At 45.2% G+C, this 21,436-nt stretch overlaps 1 protein-coding gene across 1 annotated transcript in view; it reads left to right on the plus strand.

Moving 5' to 3' along the window:
* The window catches only part of NCOA6 (nuclear receptor coactivator 6), a 55,046-nt gene extending 34,178 nt beyond the window's left edge, over positions 1-20,868 (plus strand). Inside the window, exons 9-13 of the mRNA XM_082271432.1 lie at positions 1,268-3,967; positions 11,476-11,544; positions 11,649-11,676; positions 15,274-15,410; positions 20,201-20,868. Coding sequence (XP_082127558.1) covers positions 1,268-3,967; positions 11,476-11,544; positions 11,649-11,676; positions 15,274-15,410; positions 20,201-20,247 — 2,981 coding nt within the window. The 3' untranslated portion in view covers positions 20,248-20,868. The remainder of the gene's footprint in view (positions 1-1,267; positions 3,968-11,475; positions 11,545-11,648; positions 11,677-15,273; positions 15,411-20,200) is intronic.
* The last annotated feature ends 568 nt before the right edge of the window (positions 20,869-21,436 follow it).

Raw genomic sequence — 21,436 nt, forward strand, 5'->3', positions numbered from 1 at the left:
TTCGGGCAATCAGGGTGTACTTGGCGACTACTGAGTCTTTTCGGAAGTCGTATTCGCTCTTTGTACTCACGGATGGCCCAAAGAAAGGGCTGCCTACGTCTGCTGCGACTATTTCCAGATGGATCAGACAGACAGTGGTGCAGGCTTATTCAATTAAGGGTCAGGTTCCTCCTTTCCCTGTTAAGGCGCATTCTACTCTGGCACTTAGTGCTTCCTGGGCTTTAGCCATCAGGCATCTGTGCTTCAGGTTTGCAAGGCGGCTACCTGGTCGTCTGTTCATACCTTCACAAAATTTTATAAGGTGAATGTGCTGGCATCTGCAGATGCTTCTTTTGATTGCAAAGTTTTGCAGGCTGCTGTTCCAACCCCTCATTTTATGGCACTGCTTTGGGATGTCCCTACTGATATGAAGATCAGAAGACTGCGTCCATCAATGAACGATAGAGAAAATTGAAGTTCATTGACAGACACAGTACCTGCCCCTATTTTGAGTTGGGTTGGTATTATTATTTTCTCTGACACTGCTTTTATACAAAATTGACATCCTATAGCAAGGAGAGAGAGGGTATACCCCCTGGGACTGCCCATAGGCGTAGCCAGAACTTTTTTCTGCCTAGTGTCCTACTCCTGTAGAGGGCAGCATAACCCTACTGATATAAAGATCAGAAGACTGCGTCCGTCAATGAACTTCAGAGAAAAGGATTTTACGGTAAGACAAAAATCCATTTTTTTTTTTTTACGTTAATGCCAAGAATACATTAAGGTAAAAAATCTTTTTAATCTTTAAGTGGACCCTGATAAGTGACCCTGTTGGACCCTGAGCTCTTCATAAATGCTTGTTAATAAGAGATTGACATACAGTATTTGAAAATATTCTTCCGGTTCCCTTTTCTGTCCAAAAAGTATCTTAGTCTGCCTATGGCTGCCACATCATTTGGCTGCCTGGAATAAATAAAATACCTAGTATTAAGGTATGGAAAAGCATGTGACCTTCTCTATGTAACAGCGCAGGGCCAATATCAAATATAATAGGAAATTAAGGTTAATGTGCTTGAGGGCTGGGGGTTAATATGAATCCACTGCCCTGCCCTTCATGGGCACTGATTGGTGAGTAAAATGTTTTTACTGTCTGAGGGAGTTCAGATTATTGTTACGCTGTAATATTAAATTCACTGTTGGTGTGGTCTTTCTTTTTTTTTTTTTTTTTTGTTCCTAGGTTTTATGCATGTGCTTGCTAAAAAATAATTTGTTTAAAATCTAATTTCAGGCTATCCAACACAAGGACTTGAGCAGAGACAACTTCAACAGATTCCTCAGTTAATGCAGCTTGGGCAGCAACAAGGTCAAAGCGGGCAGAATCAGCAGCCTACCCCTCCCCAGCAGATGATGATGATGCTGATGATGCAACAACAACAGCAGCAGCAGCAGCAGCAGGAACAGAAAACTGTGCGGCTTCCTTTGCAACAGAACATCTTTAACCCCCGGGCTGCTATGAACACAGATGCTCAGAGAATGCCCATGCAGCAAGGAGGCAGCATGCCAGCTATGTTGAATTTGCAAAGTTCCATACCACCTTCACCTGACAAGCAGAGAATGGCAATGATATCCAGTGCATCATTAGGAGGCAATGGTAGAAAGATGGGCTTTCCAGATAGTGGGCAAAATCCAACAGGGTCACCTCTTGGAGATGGATCCTCAGCTGCTTCACTTGGTGACATTCCTGAGCTTCCCCCAGCTCCTGGATCTCAAAACAATATGGCCCCACATATGCTTATGCCTCAAAATCCGATTATGATGGCTGGGTCCAAACCAGGTACTGCCTCCTCTCTTTCACTTGCACAAGGCACAAGCCCTCAACAGCAGCACTCCAATACTATGGGTGGATCCCATGGGCACCATTACCAAAATGTTCAGACTCCATCTCAATCTTCAAGGCCAAAGACGCCCAACAGAGCAAGTCCGAGACCTTACTACCCTCAGACGCCCAATAATCGCCCGCCTAGTACTGAGCCTTCAGAAATTAGCCTTTCTCCAGAAAGACTTAATGCCTCCATTGCTGGTCTTTTTCCTCCTCAGATAAATATTCCATTACCTCCTCGGCCCACCCTCAATCGAGGTTTTGATCAGCAGGGGCTGAATCCAACTACTCTAAAAGCCATTGGACAAGCTCCTCCAGGGTTGACTGTGAACAACCAGTCTAATTTTGCCTCACATATAAATAAGATGGATAATGGAGCTGGAAAGCCACCTGGTGGCGCCAGCAAACGCGCAAGTCCAAGCAATAGTAGGCGCTCAAGTCCCGCATCAAGTCGCAAAACAACACCAAGTCCCGGTAGGCAGAATTCTAAGACTCCTAAGATGGTACTTGGAGGACAGCAGACACCTGGAATATTACATAATATGGAGATGCAGAGAAACATGTTGGCAGGCCAACCATCTTTACCACCACCGCAAACAGCACCCTTAATAGGACAATACCCAGCACAAAGTGCAGCTGCTACCTCTGAGGAGATCAAAGAACGTTCAAGCTTGATTCAAGAAAATGAGAACCAAACCATGCATATGATCCGCAAAGAGCACTCCGTAGCAGAACATAAAACCGATGTTCACCAAGAAATGAAGATGGTGTCCCCAGAAGAGCTAGCTAAGAATGAAGCACTGTTCCTAGAAGCACCAAAACTTCCACGTCCCGAAGATCTGTCTGCCATTTCACCAGCCATGAGAGATGCCCCAACATCCCTGAGCCAACTACTGGACCACTCTGGTGCTCCCAATGTTAATATCAAGCCACCGGGTCCACTTCCTGAAACATCGAATATGTTGCCACCAACAGAAGATTCAAAAACAATGGATGTTACTTCTTTGCCAGGGGACACTCTAAAGGATACAGCTTGTGTGCCTAATACTCATCCTTATGCAGAGGCATCCAATGTCCAGCCAAAGATTGATACGGTGGAGAATAACACTAATATGCCAATGAGCCTACCAGGTAACAGTTTAAAAAGGCCTGGTGGTCCAGCTGCTTCCTCCAGTTCCATGACCCCAAATCAAATAACTGTTTTTGTAACATCAAATCCTATAACCCCTTCATCCAGCGTGTCAGCCTCGATGGCTTCTCAGTTGCAGCCCAATATGGTACCAACTGTAGTCACTATGGCCAGTGTTGGAAACAAAGTAATAGTGTCTGAAGGACAGCCTCCTGTACAGTCTAGTACACGCCCACAATTTATCACTCCAGTCTTTTTCAATTCCTCTTCTATTATCCAAGTAATGAAAGGATCACAGCAAAATAACATGCCATCTCCCAACACTAACCTAATGCCTCAGTCTGTTGCGGTTGTTGGACCTTTGCATATTCCCCAAAATATTCAGTACCCTGGACCATCAACATCTACCGTTCCTTCCAGTAGCACCAATAGTTTACCTACAACCCGACCAGCCCTCACAAGCCCGGTACAAATGACTGCCCAACGGGCACCATCTCAGTCTCTTTCCCCACTTCCACAACCCCCAGCCAAAATGCAGTACGGTTCAGATGACCTCAGCACTCAACTTGGCTCTGCTTCTGACTTATCTTCACCTGTTAGTATGAAGCCCACTTTGTCACCAACAGTTGGAAGTAATATGGACCCCCCTGGCAGCAAGTTCCTAACAACGCCTTCTATGGGTCAAGGCAAAGTTGCCAATCAAGACCATATGGAAAGCTCTGAAGCCGGCTGCTCTAGTGTGGGTGGACCAGGAAGGTCACCATCCCTAACCAGTCAGACCAATACAGAGAGTAGCAGCACTTCTACACTGTCCATGGATCCAATGGTCCATGCATCCAGCAATCCCATTGACCTTCTACCATTTCCGTCTCCAAATCCACCAATGATGCTATTGGCTGAAAAAAGTAACGAGAGCACATTAACAGAGCAAATTAGCACTACTTTTGATGACACGGTTCCAGAACAAATTTTAGAAACCGGTATGTGATCTGTTTTATAATTTAAAGTAACAAAATTTACATTTCGATATAGTATGTAAAGTTAAAGGGTAACTCCACTGTCAAAAATAGCAAATTGAAAAAATAATAATGTAGCATATACAATTGCGACACAAGTCCTATTGTAATTGATTGTTATTTAAAATTACCTTTCCTTTTCAATTTGCAGCTCTGTCATTTTCTGTCAAATGCTATATGGCTACCTACAGGCGTTCTGTACACAGATGGTGTTCGGAACACGTCTTGAAAATCCAATTTTCTGTTGGTGTGATTGGCTTTCTGATTTTTTCAGAAGTCTGCACTAAGACAAATGTCCGATTTTTGGCATCCCCTGCATCAAAAATATAATTTCTCTATCGTTCATTGACAGACACAGCTCCATCTTCTTCTTAACCATTGGGTTATGCTGCCCCCTAAAGGAGTAGGACACTAGGCAGGAAAAACTTTACCACGCCTATGTGGCAGTCCCTGAAGGCATACACCCACTCACTCTGCTATAGGATTTAGTTTCTCTCTGCCTAGTTTAGAAGTAGGACCTAGTACCCAGCTGAGACTTTGGTCTTAGCTTGTTTTTTTATTTTAAAGGAAACCTTTAAAATTTTAATTTTGTAGCTAGCTATGTTCCTGAGAGAACTGCAATCAACAGCCGGACTGGGTTTCGGACTGGATATCCTAGATCCTTAAGGTCTCCCAGCCCAGGCCAGCGACCGTGTGCAGGTTATAGCCCCATGCTAGGTCTTGACAAGACAGAGCCCCAATTGACGGGGACCGGCCCGTGAGTGAAACACTTCCCCGGGACGCATACGACCTGGTTTGGCCTGAGTCGCAGCGTGCCCCTTGGCCGTCAGCACCCCCACCCCAAGTCGGAGTGGCGCCCACACGATTGTCGTTGGTATGGTGAGTAGTGTCCGCCCATAGCTCTTGCGGTCTTTGGGTGGACGTGGGCCCCACCTTGGGATGGATGGACCCCTGGGTTCCTTTCCATTTCCCTCAGCCCCTCTAACAGCCTGACCGGGCTGCCCCGGATCGCACACGGGGGTCTTTGAGCAAGTTCCCGGTCCCCTGGGGGTTAGTGACTGGGGCAGGGTTGTCCTTTGGGCTCCCTGTGGTGGTAATGGTCTTGATGGGAGCAGATGTTTCTTCATCCGCAGGTCTGCACCTCACGTGTCTGGGTCGGGCCGAAAATTTAGTCTGCAGCCTTCTCGCTGCTGTCCGGGGAGCTGGCCGAGATGAGGTGCCTGACCAAGCTGACCGGCAGATACCTCACGCAGCCGGATCGGGCCAAAAATTGAGGCCGCGGCTTGCTGCCTACTTGTGGCTGACAGAGCTGGCTGTCTGAGTGACTGACCAAGCTGTCTGGGCGACTGGTCAGGCGGTCCGAGCTGCTGATCAAGCTGACAGAGTTGACTCGCGACTGGATCGGACCCCAAATTTAAGCCAAGGCTGGCTTTCCAAGCTGCTGACTGAGCTGCAGACGAGGCTGTTTGAGTTGCTGACAGGGGTGATAGAGCAGCAGATGTGCGTCTGCCCTCCACCCCGGAACCGGGGGGGGGGGGGGGGTGCCGTGGGGGCATTGTTGTGTGGGGTTACTCTGCCTGCGTGTTTGCGTCACGACGGGTCCCCTTTATAGGGGGCTATGTCCTTTTATGTCATTTATGGTGGGCGACCCTTAGGTCTAATAGGGGTCTTGTTACTCCCTTTTCCTGCCTACTGTGACAAAATTGTCGCGAGTCAGTGGAGTTGTTCTAAACGCAATAATGGTAACCACGCATGGTGTGGCTAAAAAGCTGGTCTGGGGACCAGGCTTCTAAAAAGGATCGATCAGATCTCCCCTTTATGGGGGCAATAAAGGCACTGCCTATTTGGGTCTTTGTTGGATGAACTGATCAAAGGACTCACAGGTGTCCTTTGAGTACTCTTCTTCCTCTATCCGCTAAGGGCAAGTCACCGCGTAATAGACAGGGCCCTTATTTTTCAGCACACAGATGGCCCCTTCGGGCACGTAGGAGAAAGGACCTAAGCCATTTAGGTCATCTGGGGGTTCAAAGAAGACGTGGTCAGGTAAGTCGAGAACAGGCCCCTTTCTTTCCGGGTGTCAGGGACCTCCTTGATTCAGGACAAATGGGCCCACGAGCTGCTCCGATCGGGTTACAAGATCGATTTCAGGTCCCGACTGTCGGACAGATTCTTCCCGTCCAATCTACTCCTATCTTCATATCGCTTAAGAGATCTACGAGAGGCGATATAAGATCTGCTGCTGCAAAGGGTGATTGTGCCAGTTCCCTCTTGGGAACACTTTCAAGGATTTTATTCAAACCAGGAAAGAAGGGAAAGTGCGTCCAATTCTGGACCTCAAGGCTCTGAATCGCTTTGTGCGGGTACAGAGGTTTCAAATGGAGTCCATTTGCATGGTAGTGGCATTCCTACACATAGGGGACTTTTTGGCCTCTATCGATATCAAGGAAGCATATCTGCAGATCCCTATTTACGCTGGACACCAGCGTTTTCTTCGCTTTGCTGTAGGAGAGGAACATTATCAATTTGTGGCCTTACCCTTTGGTCTCGCCTCTGCCCCCAGGGTCTTCACCAACGTGTTGTTTCCGGTATTGGCATTACTGTGACAGCAGGGCATTGCGGTACTAGGGTACCTGGACGATCTCCTTCTAGGAGCAGACTCCCACTCAGTTCTGGTGGTGTCAATCACTGTATGGACTCTGCAAGTTTGGTTGGACCATCAATTTTAGAAAATCTGCTCTGATCCCAGCCTCCTAAATGGTTTATCAGGGACTGACTCTGGCCTCTGCAGGGGGTGTTTCCCCCGGTAAAGCTGCAAAAGTTGCAGAGGGCGATTCGGTTGCTGTTATCCAGCACTCTGTCCTCATTGCAGTCTTGCATGCGAGCTCTAGGCCTGATGGTGTCTACCTTCGGGGTGGTTCTGTTTGCTCAGTTCCACACGAGACCTCTGAAAAGGGGTATTCTTGTCAAGTGGAACAAGGATCCAAAATCTTTGGACAATCTGATTCAGTTGAGACAAAACGCAAGAAGTGCTCTTCATTGGTGGCTCCGTTCCTTGGCCCTTCCTTCCATTGTATTGGACCGTGGTACCCACGGATGCCAGCCTGTCCGGCTGGGGGTGGGGGGAAGAGAGTACTTGGAAAGCTGTCTCTGAAAGAGTCCAGACTTCCGATCAATATTCTGGAGCTCAGAGCGATAAAGCTTTGCTTGAGTCACTGGACAAATCGTCTGCGGGGTTGTCCAGTTCGGATCCAATCAGACAATGCCACGGCCGTGGTTAAAGTCAATCATCAAGGGGGCACCAAGAGTGTCCTGGTGGCCCAAGAGTAGGCCCAGATCTTAATATGGGCAGAAACTTTTGTTCCAGCCCTCTCTGTCGTGCATATACCCGGAGTGGAGAACTAGCAGGCGGATTACTTGAGTTGTTAGGTGTTCGATCAGGGGGAATGGTCCCTGCACCCAGAGGTATTTCACCTGTTGTGTGTCCGGTGGGGGATACCCGATGTAGACCTTTTAGTTTCTTGGCTCAACGAGAAGGTACAGAGGTTTGTAGCCAGGTCTTGGGATCCTCTGGCTGATGCCACAGATGCACTGGTGACTCCTTGGGTTCAGTATTGACTGATCTATACGTTTTCTCCGCTGACACTTCTGCTGAGGCTTCTGCGCTGAATAGAAGTGGAAGGGATTCCAGTCATTCTGGTGGCCCCAGACTGGCCTCGCCAGTCTTGGTATGCAGATCTGGTAAGGTTAGTCGCCGATGCTCCTTGGAGGCTTCCTCTTAGGGAAGATCTGTTGTCTCAAGGACCGATCTTCCATCCTGCTTTACAGTCACTGGCTTTAACAGCGTGGCTGTTGAAAGCCAGGTATTGAAGGGTAAGAGTCTTTCTGACTCCGTGATTCCTACACTGTTGAATGCTAGAAAATCTACCTCCAAGAAGATTTATCATCGTACGTGAAAATCGTACATCTCATGGTGTGAATCGATTAAGGTGCATCCACACCCCTTTTCAGTGGCTAGGATATTGGCTTTCCTCCAAAGAGGGGTTGAGCAGCGGTTGGCCTTGGGTACTGTTAAAGGTCAGGTGTCGGCTTTAGCGGTGTTTTTTCAACGCCCTTTAGCTACGCATTTTTTGATTTGCACTTTTATCCAGGGAGTTCATCATGTGGCTCCTCCGATACGGTCCCTGTTACCTCCGTGGGATTTTAACGGTACTGTCAGTTTTTCAAAAATCTCCCTTATGGAGATTCCTCTGCTTACAATGTCGCAGAAGGTAGCCTTTTTGGTGGCTATTGCCTCTGCCCTCAGAGTGGCTGAATTGGCGGCGCTGTCCTGCCGTTCTCCTTCTCTCGTGGTCGACAGAGCTTAAGTGGTACTTCGACCTAATCAGTCGTTTCTTCCTAAGGTGGTTTCTGATTTCCATTGAATGAAGACATTGTGCTGCCTTCACTCTGTCCCAAGCCCAAGCATCCCAAGGAAATTGCCTTGCATTATTTGGCTGTGGTTCGGGCAATTAGGGTTTGCCTGGCGGTTACTGAGTCTTTCAGGAAATCAGACTCTCCTTTTGTCCTCACGGAAGGACCTCGAAAGGGATTGGCTGTGTCTGCTGCAGCCATATCCTGATGGATCAGGCAGACGGTGGTAGACGCATATTCACTTAAGGGTCAGGCTCCACCTTTCCCTGTGAAGGCGCATTCGGCTAGGACGCCGAGTGCCTCTTGGGCTTTTCGCCATCAGGCGTCAGTAATACAAGTTTGCAAGGCGGCAACTTGGTCATCTGTGCACATGTTCGCTACATTCTACAAAGTATATGTGTTGTCATCCTCGGATGCTTCTTTTGCTCGGAAGGTTTTGCAGGCTGCTGTTTAAAATAGCAATGTTTTCTCTTTGAGGGTGTATGTTGTTTCTAAGTGAGCTCCGTGTTACCTGGTTGGCTAAGTTTAGCCTTTGGGGAATTAATTCTTACTTTGCGTTGTTTTCCTGACCCTCATGCAAATACTGCTTTGGGACGTCCCAATGGTTAAGAAGAATATGGAGCTGTGTCTGTCAATGAACGATAGAGAAAACTGGCTTGAATAGGCAGGCCGCCATGATGTCACTCCCGCGCATGCACGCAGAAGTCATGATCGCAGCACAGCGCTCTGTGCATTGATGGCACACTGTGTGTCCTGAATGCAGAGCGCGCTGTGCAAGCACAGTGATGTGATCGGCTCCTGCTATTGTAAATATCTCCTAAATGGCGCAAGTTTAGGAGATCTTTACTGTACCTTCAGGTAAGCCTTAATAAAGCTTTATCTGTAGATTAAAGTTCTTAAAGCAATCGTAAGGTCAGATTTTTACATTTCATTGTTAAAAAAAATGTATTTCTCCATTGTCCATTGAATACAGTCAGGTTATGCTGCATCATTCAGGATGGTTGGACACAGAAGTTTGTAAGCCAGCCCCAGTATAACCCCCTTCTCTACCTAGCATGTTTTTCTGTTCGTTTCCAGAAGGGTGGATGTTTTTTCTCTGCTGAGAAAAGTCTGACCTCCTTTCCTAACCATTTTGTTCTGCAATCAAAATGACCTCAAGTAGCCGCTTGGGCTGGTCTTCATATGAAAATATTATGCTCTGCGTTTCCTCAGCAATAGCTTTGAAGGCAATACCCACACCTTGCTGGACTGGATGATTGCAGGGATAACCTGGAATGCAACCATCAGGCACTTCTTTCTGCATTGTGACATTTTTTCAGACCTGGCTGCAATGGTTAAGTCAGCCACAGATCACTTTCTGGCTCCAGAGCCATGGCACAGCCTCAGGTATGACACTTTCTCCAAAGACTCACTCTGAGTAGGCCTCTGAACACTGCAATGTGATCTGTGGTAGCAGTGGAGTGCTTTATGGTTGTAGAGCCATGGCACTGCCTCTGATGACATGTCTGACAACTCACTTGGTGAGTAAGGCTGGTCGGGCTGAAACACCAGGAGCTACCTCTTTGTTTGCGTCACTAGGTACATTTTCAAATTCCGTCCATTGCTGGTTTTACCACATTATGTGATAAGGCTAAGGAATTAAGTGCTGACATTACTTTGTAAAGTGCTGGCCTTTCAGCTATTGATCCTAGAGGAGGCACTATGCCACACTGTTTTTGCTCCAGAAACACTACTTGGATCTCCAGTCTCATGTTTGATTTCACTGATACTTAATCTGAGTTGGTCACCTCAGGCCACGTGAAGCCCTCATCAGCACCAGCTGTCTGGATTTGTGAGTACTTGAGGCTTTGTCTAACATTGGGCCTAGTTACATACCATGACGTGGCATGACATATCTTCCTGAAGACAAACCGAGGACAGTCCTGTGGTCATGGTCTCATAATCACCAAATGGGACTGACACTAGTAATCGGAAACCCCTATTGTTATAAGGTTTCTGTCTGCAGAGTATAATTTAGCTCTGTTAGACTGGGCCCTGGCCTTTTCTCTGCCCATTGGTATTAACTGTTTGTACACGGGGTACTAGAGCATTCTGCCAACACAAGCTTTAAGCATGCTCCAACACAATCCTCTGCAGAGCCTGTCCTTGACCCTCTTGAGCTCATAAATAATTCTGGGCCTGCAGTCCCTGCCATTGTCTCTGATTCAGAGTCCCAACAGTCTACATTGGGGGAGACTGTTTTTTAGGTCACCATAGTCTCTAGATATACAGTGGCTTGTTTCAAACCTTAGTGAAGCAGTGCATATCCCCTTGCATCTGGAGGATCAGCCTGCGGTTCCAGGCTTTTTTTTTTTTTTTTTTTACAGCAATCACATTTGCAAACACCGTTCTGCTAAATCTGCTTTTTGAGGCAGACAGTCACAAGGGTTGCTACGGAAGCCAAACAGTGGGAGTGCTTGTCCAAACCCTCTTCTTCTTCTTCTCCCCCTTCCTCTCAGTCTGTAAGGTCACCACAGAAAGAGAAGGGAGTAGTGGCAACCAACAGGCCATGGACCAGGATTGGTCCGCAGCCCGAGGGTTGAGGACCCCTGCTGTAGGGGACTTCACCACTTCTGATTTAGTTTTGTTTGTCCTCTGTAGCAGTGGTTCCTGATTCTGTCTTAGTTCCGGCAATGGCTGTCGCTCAGCTCTCAGTTGGACTGCTTTTGGACACCCTGACTGTTTCTGAATTCCTGTGTCCCTTAATGTATGATGGAGAAAATAAGATTTTTGTACGAAGAGTGAAATCTTTTTCTTCAAGTCCATTAAGGGACACCGCTCCCACCCCTCTGTTTTATGGCCCTGTGTAGAAGAGGGGTTATACTTAGGCTGGCTTAGACATTTTCTATTTGCCAGTGTCTAATCCCCCTGAAGGTGAAGCATAACCCAACTGTTTCTGAATTCCCATGTCCCATAGTGCACTTAAAGAAAAAGGATTTTTTGCACTTACCATAAAATCTATCAGCCAATGTTCTACGAACAGTTGTTTTCCACGTTCCCCTTACCCCTCTTTTCTTGATTAGTTTTTCCTCAGAATCACGGGCCGGAGGAAGGGACCAGCAGTGACAATCAGAATATGTCAGAGAAAAAAGGTAAAATTGTAGGGGGATATTTTTTTTTTCCTGAAGCAGAAATAAATTTTTTCTTCCTGCAATATTATATGCGTCATCTCATGATCTTTTTTTTTTCTTTTCAGATGCTGATATGCCAGAGAATATGGAGTGGTGAGTTTGTTATTTTTTTGTGTGCTTTGTTGAATTTAAATGGGGGTTTCCAAAAAAGAATCCTATAACAATGGATAGTAATGGATAGTAATATAGTAGGGTACTTACCATCCCACAGGACCCCTAATGGGAGGGGTACATGATCACTGTCTAGATAGCTGTTAAACTGGCCATACACTGATAGATTTTTTGCTGGCTGAATGAAAAACAAATCTTAGATTCCTCTACACGCGCTTTACAGCTCAGATCGACTAATCTGCACTGCCAGCTATTGCAGAATACCCGAGCAACAGTTTCATCTCATTGAAAGCAGCTGCTGTTCGGCTGTTTGTTTTTCAATTGAACATTTTTTGAAAGAAGTCCGGGTGTTGACAGGGCCACCCAGAAAGCGAATTTTGACACAGCAATGCTACTGTGTCCTGTAGTGATACTGTCCACGGGAGGATTATGTTTAAACAACCTTCTTGTACAGAGGACTGTTGGATTTCCTCACTTGGCAACAGGGTCAATTTAAAGTGATTGTAAAGTCCATTTTTTTTTTTTTAAATAATATGTTTACTTACTTGCTCTGTGCAGTTGGTTTTGCACAGAACAGCCCGGATCCTCCTCTTCTCGGGTTGCTCTTGGGCTATTCTGGCCCCCCTTCTCCTGTCGAGTGCCCCCACAGCAAGCAGCTTGCTATGGGGGCAACCGAGCCGAGCTTCAGCTCCGTGTGTCCATTCAGACCTAGAGCTGCCGGTCGGCCCCGTGCCCCCTCTCTCTCCTGATTGGCTAATTGACTTTGACAGCCGGTGGAGCCAATGGCTTCGTGGCTGTGTCTCAGCCAATCAGGAGGGTGAGTCCCAAACAGCCGAGGGACTTGTGGACATCGCTGGAGAGAGATGGGGCTTAGGTAAGTATTAGGGGGTGCTGCTGCACATAGAAGGCTTTTTATATTAATGCATAGAATGCATTAAGTTAAAAAATCCTTCTGACTTTACAACTCCTTTAATGTAGACCTGTGACTTTGCATACAAAAGGGAGCTGCAGCACTTCATATTAAGTTAGTTTTCTCTTTGATCCCCTGCAGTCCATAAATATATGTTGAACCTGCCAGTGAAATCCACCTAATTCAGCATCCTATGATGGTGTGGCAACAATGCTGCACTGCTCCTGAATTCAGAGCAGAGTTGCCACTCTCATATAGGCTGTGCCTGACTGCAATACAGTGGGATGAGGTGTTGCAAAGGGCAGTGTAATCTGCATTGTCACATTTGATTCACAAGCCTGTAGCTGCAGCTAGTCCTGCCCGCTGCTTTCTGGATTGACAGCACTGCCTATGTTGCTGGAATCCTCCTACTGTGAGTTTCAATGTCTAGGAGGGGGAGTGTGTAAGACACACAGGGAGAAATTTACCTGGGAAAGGTAAAGAGAGTTTTTTTTTGTTTTTGTGCATATCGTAACTGTATTTGGTACTTATTTACAGGACAAGTACCAAGTACAAGGAGCCTTTAGTGGTACTTTAAAGTGCTACTATACCCACAACTGTAAAATCAGTCTGTATATGCAGTAAAGCATGCTTGTTATACTCACTGTGAAACTTAAGGGGTTCATCCTCTGCTTTGTGTAAAAAGGCTTTTTCATCCTGACTTCCCTGATCCTCCTTCTTCCACTGTCTCCAATATATCTCCTGATATTTACAGAGCTAGGGGACAAGAGGCACATGCTCATTTTGGTGTGTATTGCTAGAGACATTTTTTTTTTCTTGGGAGAGTGCATGTGATCAGCACAGGGCCAATCAGCATTGTCCAGACAGAGGGTCAGGGGTCCTCCATTCTCATAAGACATTCAGAGGAGAATGAAAACTCCTCCAACAAGTTTTAACTAGACACAAAGACTGCTATATACTGCTGATGAGAAAAGGTATTTAGCAGTTTATATTTACTAAAATAATTGCATTTCCATGTTCTGTGCACTGTGGGAGTCTAACTATAGTAAATGCAGGTTCCGGGGTTTAGTAATACTTTAAGCATTCAGTTTATTAAAACTCAACTTCGGGGAACAATTAAATAGACCTATGCAACAGGGCTCCTCCCACATTGCAGAAGTAAATGCAATGGTATTGCACAGAGCAGGGGCTTATCTCCTTTTCTGGATTCCCCCAGCACTGTCCCCTTCTCCTGTACTGTGAGTGCCCACATAGCATAGACACATCTTGGCTCGGCCATGCCCCCCCACTTCCTCTTCTCATGATTTGATTGACAGCAGCAGGAACTAATGGCTCCCGTTGCTGCCTGTGTGTCCTGTGAATACAGTAAGAGGAGAGAGAAGAACTGCAGAGGGGGTACAGCGCTGGATTGATACAGGACTCAGGTAAGTGTTTAAGGGGGATACTTGGGTGAGCTGTTATTGGAAGTTTTTTTTTTTTTTTTACCTTAATGCATTTAGAACCACTTTAATCTTCACACTAGCAGGCTTTCCCCCCCTCTCTGCTATTTCTATTCAGCTTTCCGACAGGTGGTTGCACTCTGATGCTATCATGTACAATGCAAGATTAGCAGTCCTGCATTGTAAGTGAGGATTTTGAGGGACTGTCCACAACCCAGAGGGAGGAGATGAGCTCAGTAAAAAATGAATTTAAAGCTAACATGCAGCATTTCTTTAAAGCTGAACTATAGGGAGAAATTAAAACTACCAATGCCGCAGGGCTCCCAGAGTTCAACTCTAAAGTAATGCTGCATGTTGCAGTTTGTCTTTGACATCGCAGGTAAATAATTATCAGAGCAAACATAAACAGACGTTTACCTTCATTTCTGCATTTTCTTTTGCTTTTCTTTAGGGAAGCCAGCTTTTAGTAGCCCCCCATTTAAAAACACCGCCTGTGGACTGATCGTGCTTTTTTTTTTTTTTTTTTTTTTTTTTGTTTAAGATTAGATTTGCTGCTTTTAGATGGAGCAGAGCTACAAAATCAGGGTTCCTTGCATGTGCATGCAAGGCCTGCATTGTTTTTTTGGGATCTGAGCTTTCTGCAAAAGTGCAACAAAGTACATCTCAAACAGCCTTTTTCAACCAGGGCGCCATGGCAAAATGCCAAAAAATTGCCCAAAAATGATCAACAAGCCAATAGGTGAATAAAGTCTGCTTTTTTGCTACAAAAGGCCACAGGTCTTTATTGTGCAGCAATACAACCTTAGGCACTGCGTGGGCTAGCTGCCAGTATCCGATGATGTCATCGATTGATAAGGAGGAGCTCTAGCACAAGAACCTTTTTTGCCCCTCTCCATTTGCACTGGTGTCATGTTAGCTGAGTGAGGGAATGAAACTGAGACAGAAGAGAAACCTTGGAACACTAGTCGGTATCAGCGGTAAAGGTGTATTTGCTTTGCAAGTATAAATTACCTCCAATGTTGGTTAGCCTACATGTGTAGATGCTTCTGCAATGTGTAGGTTCACTTCTTACATTTTGGGGTACTTCAAGATTGTACAGAGTTTTAAAAGGTGTCTTGACTGAAAAAAGGTTGAGAAACGCTGATATAAAACACACATTAAGAAAACCGTAAACCAGACCTGTTGTACAGAGGTGTTCTTTTCTCACTGATATTATTTCATTCCATTTAGTGAGCCAGAAGAAAGGTCCAGGCCCCCAAGTCGTAGAAATTCCAGAGTGGAGGAATTTCCCATCCCACAAGACATCTTGGAGACTGGACAACGAAAGCGTGCGGCCCGTCCCAGCTCTACATCCATTTCCGCGAAAGGTGAAGGAAACCAGCCAACTGATATGCAGTAGATATACAAGATGTATTTTAGCGGGTTGTTGCAAGGTCAACATGTTTAGGATGATGGATGGTTGTGGAGAATCTGCTGGAGATCTACCAGAGACTGTGAGAGAGGAGAACTTTTAAGTGGTCTCGTCACAATCTGTGGCTTACAAGTGTCACGTTTCCACAAATATAAATTCTGAGGGTCTGTTTAAAGAGAATATTTGAGGCCAGTGTTAATTTGCCACCTGGCTAATATGTGTCTCTGACAGGCGCTCGCTGGGGACTTCCCTTTTTGGCTGATTTTCACATTGCCATATCTGGCCGACCCAATAGCTTCCCGTGACATCACCACCACCATGACCTTACCAGGATGCCTTTGGAGCAGCTCAGCTTCCTGATTGGGGTCTAGTTCCTCTACTTAAACGATCCGACAGTGGATGGAGTGCCTGGCTCAGCCCCCCACTCATGTCTAGGCCACCAATACTTCGCCCCTTTACCTTCCCATTGATTGCCCATGTTGAAACTTTTCTACTTTGTGGGCTAGTATGAAGCAGAAGAAGACCCTGTATGCGCCTCCTCTGGCTTTGACTGCATATGTACACTGGTGACTAATCCACTTTAAAAGTTGTGTGTTGAAAATGATGGCACTGATGCAATGCTTGGTTTTAATAGGGTATTGGAGAGCCAGCATGGGACCAAATCTGACTGATGAGGACACAGCCTGAATGTTTTTTTTAATGGGATCTTGTGGGGTTGCACTGGCATAGAACGTCATGTTTGTTACCTGCAGTAAACAACTGGACTTGCTGTGATGTCTTAAACATATTGGTATATAAAGCAGACGGGCACCTAGAGTTTATTTCTGCTTTGGAAAAATGCTGAGAAATTAGGAATGCAGAGTGGGGGTTCCTTAATTGTAAGCACTCTTCTGTCAGCACTTCTGGATCATGTGACTTTAAGCACATATGATGGGTCACTTGACCCACACCAGCTCTGCATTCTAGACACTAGCAGCAAAGTCTTCAATGACGCTGATGGTGTTGGTGTCAGCTTCCCAAGCCACCACCACTGGGTCAGTATTTTTATGAAGTGGTCCAAAACTATGATCTTCATTTTGCTTTGATGCATAGGTACAGCCAAAATCACAAACAGACAAATCGATACAAGGGACATCATTTACAGTTAGTAGGATGTGTCCCTTGTACCAATTCCTCTTCTGTTAGTAAAAATCTTCCTTCGTCCTGCCTCCCCTCCTCGGCATTCTTCTGGTGCAACGGGGGGTAATACAACTAACAGGGCTGTCATTATACAGCCTGAATATGACTGTGATTTCTGCCCAGCTGTTTCATTCATAGAAGCCACACTACAGCTTCTGTGAATGAAACACAATCTATGAATGGAGGATGGGTTGATTGCTAGCTCCACCCCCTTCATTCATAGATCCTGTTTTCATTCAAAGAAACTTTAGTACTGCTTCTATGAATGGAATGGCTGGGCAGGCATAGTTAGGCTTTCTGGATGAGAACCTGTGAAAGCCTGTTAGTTGTATTAACCCCCACCTTGCCAGAAGATTCCGTGAGCAGGTGGGTGAGCGTTGACAAGACAGAGGAAGATTTTCACTAACCGAAAAGAAATCAGCACAAGGAACACATCCTACTGACTGTAAGCTATGTTCCTTGAGCTGATTTTTCTGTTTGTGATTTTTGGCTGCACGTTGGCTTTATTGAAGTTTTTATGATTCAGTAAAACATTAAGGTCTCATGCACACTGGGCCATTTTGAAGCTTCTTCCGGAGGCTGTCAGGCATTCTTTTTTCCCTGCCTCTAAACTCCCCTGCATGTTATCTTATGTGTCCATGCACACTTAGACTTTTAGCAGCATTTTCAGGCAGTAGAGTTTAGTGGCAGGGAAAAAAACCCACTGCCAATGCATCCTGGAGCATCAGCTTTTTGGCAGAAAAAACGCTTGAAGCTTCTATGCACTGTAAGCACGTGAACGTTCATTTATTTCAATAGACAGAATACATTTTTTAATCTGGCCAATTAAATTAATTAACTCACAGATGCTTGACATGGGCAAACGCGGTAAATACTTTTACAAGCATCAGGCGTTTTTTTTTTTTGCCAAAATGCTGCTGCCAGGAGGAGGTTTCGGGGGAGTTAAAAAAAAAAAAAATAATAAAATTCAGTGGATAGTGCTTTTAAAGGATAAGTTCACCTTTTGGGAATATGTTACATATTTCACCCATTTTTAGGGTTGAGCATATAACATGGTCTCAATGCTGCAGCCGCTGCCCAATTTCCCCCCTCCCTGTGACAGCAGTACGGGGACTAGTTGTCACTTCTTGAAATCAGCACCGCCACAAGGCCACGTCATTCATTCACTCAGCTCTGTGTGTGAATAAACTACAAGCCCCAACATCCTCTGCAGCTGTCAGCTTGTTGTTCTCAATGACTAATTTGATTCTTCCTGTCAGATTGTATCTGCTTGCCCGTACGGGATGTACAGGCACACTGACAGATCTGCAGGAGACCTGCATGGCACAGTGACCTGCTGATTGCAAAAACCTGCAAAAAAAATGTACATTTATTATTTTCTAAAAAGTTAACTTATCCTGTAATTTTATTCTGGCCTCTGTCCTGTGCTCAAAAACATATACTGTATAAACTATTCTGCAAAAGTTTGTTGACCTGACCATCAGACCTTATATGAGCTTGTTGGACATCTTATTCCAAAATCATGGGCATTTGTTTGGATTTGCCTCCTCCCCTTTGTGGTCATCCTAATTCAAAATCATTAGCATGCATTTATATCTGCTCTGTACCCCCCCCACCTCAATCCCCTATGTCAGTGGTCCTCAACCCTGGCCTACAGGGCCCACTAACAGGCCAGGTTTGCAAGATAACTGAAATACATCCCAGGTGATATCATTTGCTGCTCAGTGATTGCAGTACTCTAGTCTGCATCTCCCCAAGGTAATACTTAAAATCTGGCCTGTTAGTGGGCCCTGAGGACCGGAGTTGAGGACCACTGCCCTATGTGACTATCACAAACAACCTCTATTCTTGTGGGAAGATTTCCACAAGAGTTTGTATGTGGAAATTTATGGCCATTTGGCATAAAGAGTATTGTGATCAGATATCAATGTCGGATGGGAGGACCTTGTTCAAATTGGTGTTCCAAATTATCCAAAAGATGTTTATTTTCAAGACTGTGCAGACCATTAAAGTTCTTCCAAGCCAAACTCATCAAAGCATGTTTTTATAAAACTGGCTTTGTACACAAGGGCAAAGTTCTGCCAAAACCAGAAAGCGCCTTTCCCAAACTGTTGACACAAGGTTAGAAACGCATGTTTGTAGGGCCTATTCCAGGCTTCCCCAAACCGAATACCATGTAGGAACACCTAAAAATTACTTCCTGGTGTCATGGAACCCCTGCTTTTAATTACTATATCTACAGCCTATGGTACATTAGCATGATGGTTACTGGGAAGCATGCTCCTTACATTTATGGTCAGCGGGAAGAATTCCCCTCTTACAGATAGATAAAAAGATTATTAGTTACCGATCTGAAAGACAGAAATTGTTCACTTTTCAAGGAACCCACAGAAACCTCTGGAGGAACCTTTGGGTTCCACAGAACCCTGGTTGAGAAAGGCAGGCCTATTCACAGCTTCTGGTGTGCAGTGCGTTGCAGTGGTGCCAGTGACCAATCCCCCCTCATCACACTATCTTTACTTTTTGGTGCATGGTGGTGTGAACCAGCCTCATAGGAAACAAAACTTTTTGCCTTTTCTTGCATTGGCAATGCCTTGGGCAAGGTTGTGAGAACAGGCCGTGATATATCTTGGCATGCTGAAGCATTACCCTTTGCTAGACACCCCCAAACTTGATCATTTAAAGCAGTGGTCCTCAACCCTGGCCTACAGGGCCCACTAACAGGCCAAATTTTAGGTATTAACCTTGGGGAGGTGCAGACTATAGAGTACTGCAATCACTGAGCAGCAAATGATATCACCTGGGATGTATTTCAGTTATCTTGCAAATCTGGCCTGTTAGTGGGCCCTGTAGGCCAGGGTTGAGGACCACTGATTTAAAGGGTTATTCACATACTTTTGGCCGTATGGTAGGTTTTATTGTTGGGTATCCACAAACTTTTGACCTTTTATATATTGTACATGGCATATATACTAAAAAGGCACATTCCTATTTTGTTCATGCATATATAGAAGGGGATGCCCCCAACACACTTCTGTCCCATCCACCCCCCCCCCCCCTCCTACAAGCCCTATGTGTTGGTAGGGGTATAGTATAGAGAAAGCTCCATTCAACACATTGACTAATGAAATGTGATTGGTTTGGTTGCTATGGGTCACAGCTCATGTGCTATCTACTTCAGTATGCGTAATGCTTTCGTGTGTGTTTCATAGAATTAATAATTATATTAAATTGCTTTGCTTTGCTCATGTTGCTAATGGCTTGCAGATAGCTAATGTGACCGTGGTGCATTATTGTGCTGTACCTACCCTTTGTAGAGCAGACCCTATTGAGTGCATACTGTCTGGTTTATTTGCGCAAGGATACAATAAATTGTCATTGGGATGTTAAAACAGTCTCTGCACCCTCAGAAAAGATCCCCAACAGTCAAAGTGTCCCCAATGTGAGCTACAAAGCTACTAATGATTACAACGTCAACCCCTTGACTGCCGGAGGGGCAGCCAGTGCCAGTGCTCTGTTCCCTGTTGGCAGTGAAGAGGTTAACCAACCACTGTTTTTTCCTTGCAGAATCTGGAGCCAACCCCAACCAATCCAAACGGAGGAAGTCCAAGTAGACTTTTTTTTTTTTTTTTCTTTTTTTATTGGCACATCTGCTGACAGATCTGTATATGTTCGTGAGCTGTGATATATCTCTATTTTTTTATCAACTGGAGGTGAATATGTTTGTACAGTTCTCATAGTTTTTATTGTCTGTCGTTTTCCTATGTCTTTTGGGGAAACTTAGTTTTTCTTTCTTATTTTAATGAACTGAGATTTTAAACTACCTACCCGCCCCCATTTTACTTAAAGTCTTGTCCTTTGCAGCCCATTTAATACTGGGAAAATACTTAATAAGAATGCTAGGGAATATAAAATTGTCTTTGCTTTTTTTTTTTATTATTTAAAATCACAGTAGCGTATATTTAAAAAAAATGGTCACAGTTTTTTTTACTAGTTAAGCTAATGGCTTACTTTAACATATGTAGACAGGAAATGAGGTAGTTACAACTTCGGCACCTTGAAGCAAAGGTCATTAACTCAGAGCAATAGGTCAGTAGAATCTGGATCTGACGTAATCTAATAAAATGTGGTTGCTATAGTTATGCAGTCATAATTGCTCCCTTCGTTGCCCTACTAAATCATTTTCAGTTCTAATTGCTTGTAAAGAGATTTAAAAAAGAAAGCCAATGTTTGAGCAGTTAGTCTGTTTGAACAATTTGGGTTCATTGACTATAGCCGTGCAAGGAGCAATGCAGTAACCAACACAAAGTGCTGTGCCCAGAGCAACCAGTCAGAATACATTTTCAAAAACTTCAGTAAGCTGAACTCTGATTGGTTACTGTGGGTTTTGGCACATTACTCCTTGCACTGTTTATTGAATAGAAGCCACCTTCAGATGCATTTTTAGAATACCCCTGTTAGAGCACAAACACAAATTTTAAACCTATTGTGGAATTTAAAGCGGAGTTCCACCCAAAAGTGGAACTTCCGCTTTAAATAGTCCTAACCCCCTGACATGCCGCATTTGGCATGTCATTTTTTTTTGGGGGGGGGAGCGGGTACCTAGTTTTGACAGGTACCCGCTCCCACTTCCGCTCGGAGTGGCGCGGCGCTCTGAGCGGAAGTTCTCCTCTCTCCCTCCCTCCCTGCAATCTTCTGGGACATGTCAGAGGTCCCAGAAGATTGCCGGCCAATCATGACGCATAGCGCAACTCGCGCATGCGGAGTGCGTACCCAGCTGTGAAGCCGCAAACTGTCAAAGCC

The sequence above is a fragment of the Pelophylax lessonae genome (genome assembly GCF_965119305.1).
Source record: "Pelophylax lessonae genome assembly, chromosome: 11".
NCBI classification, from domain to species: Eukaryota; Metazoa; Chordata; class Amphibia; order Anura; family Ranidae; genus Pelophylax; species Pelophylax lessonae.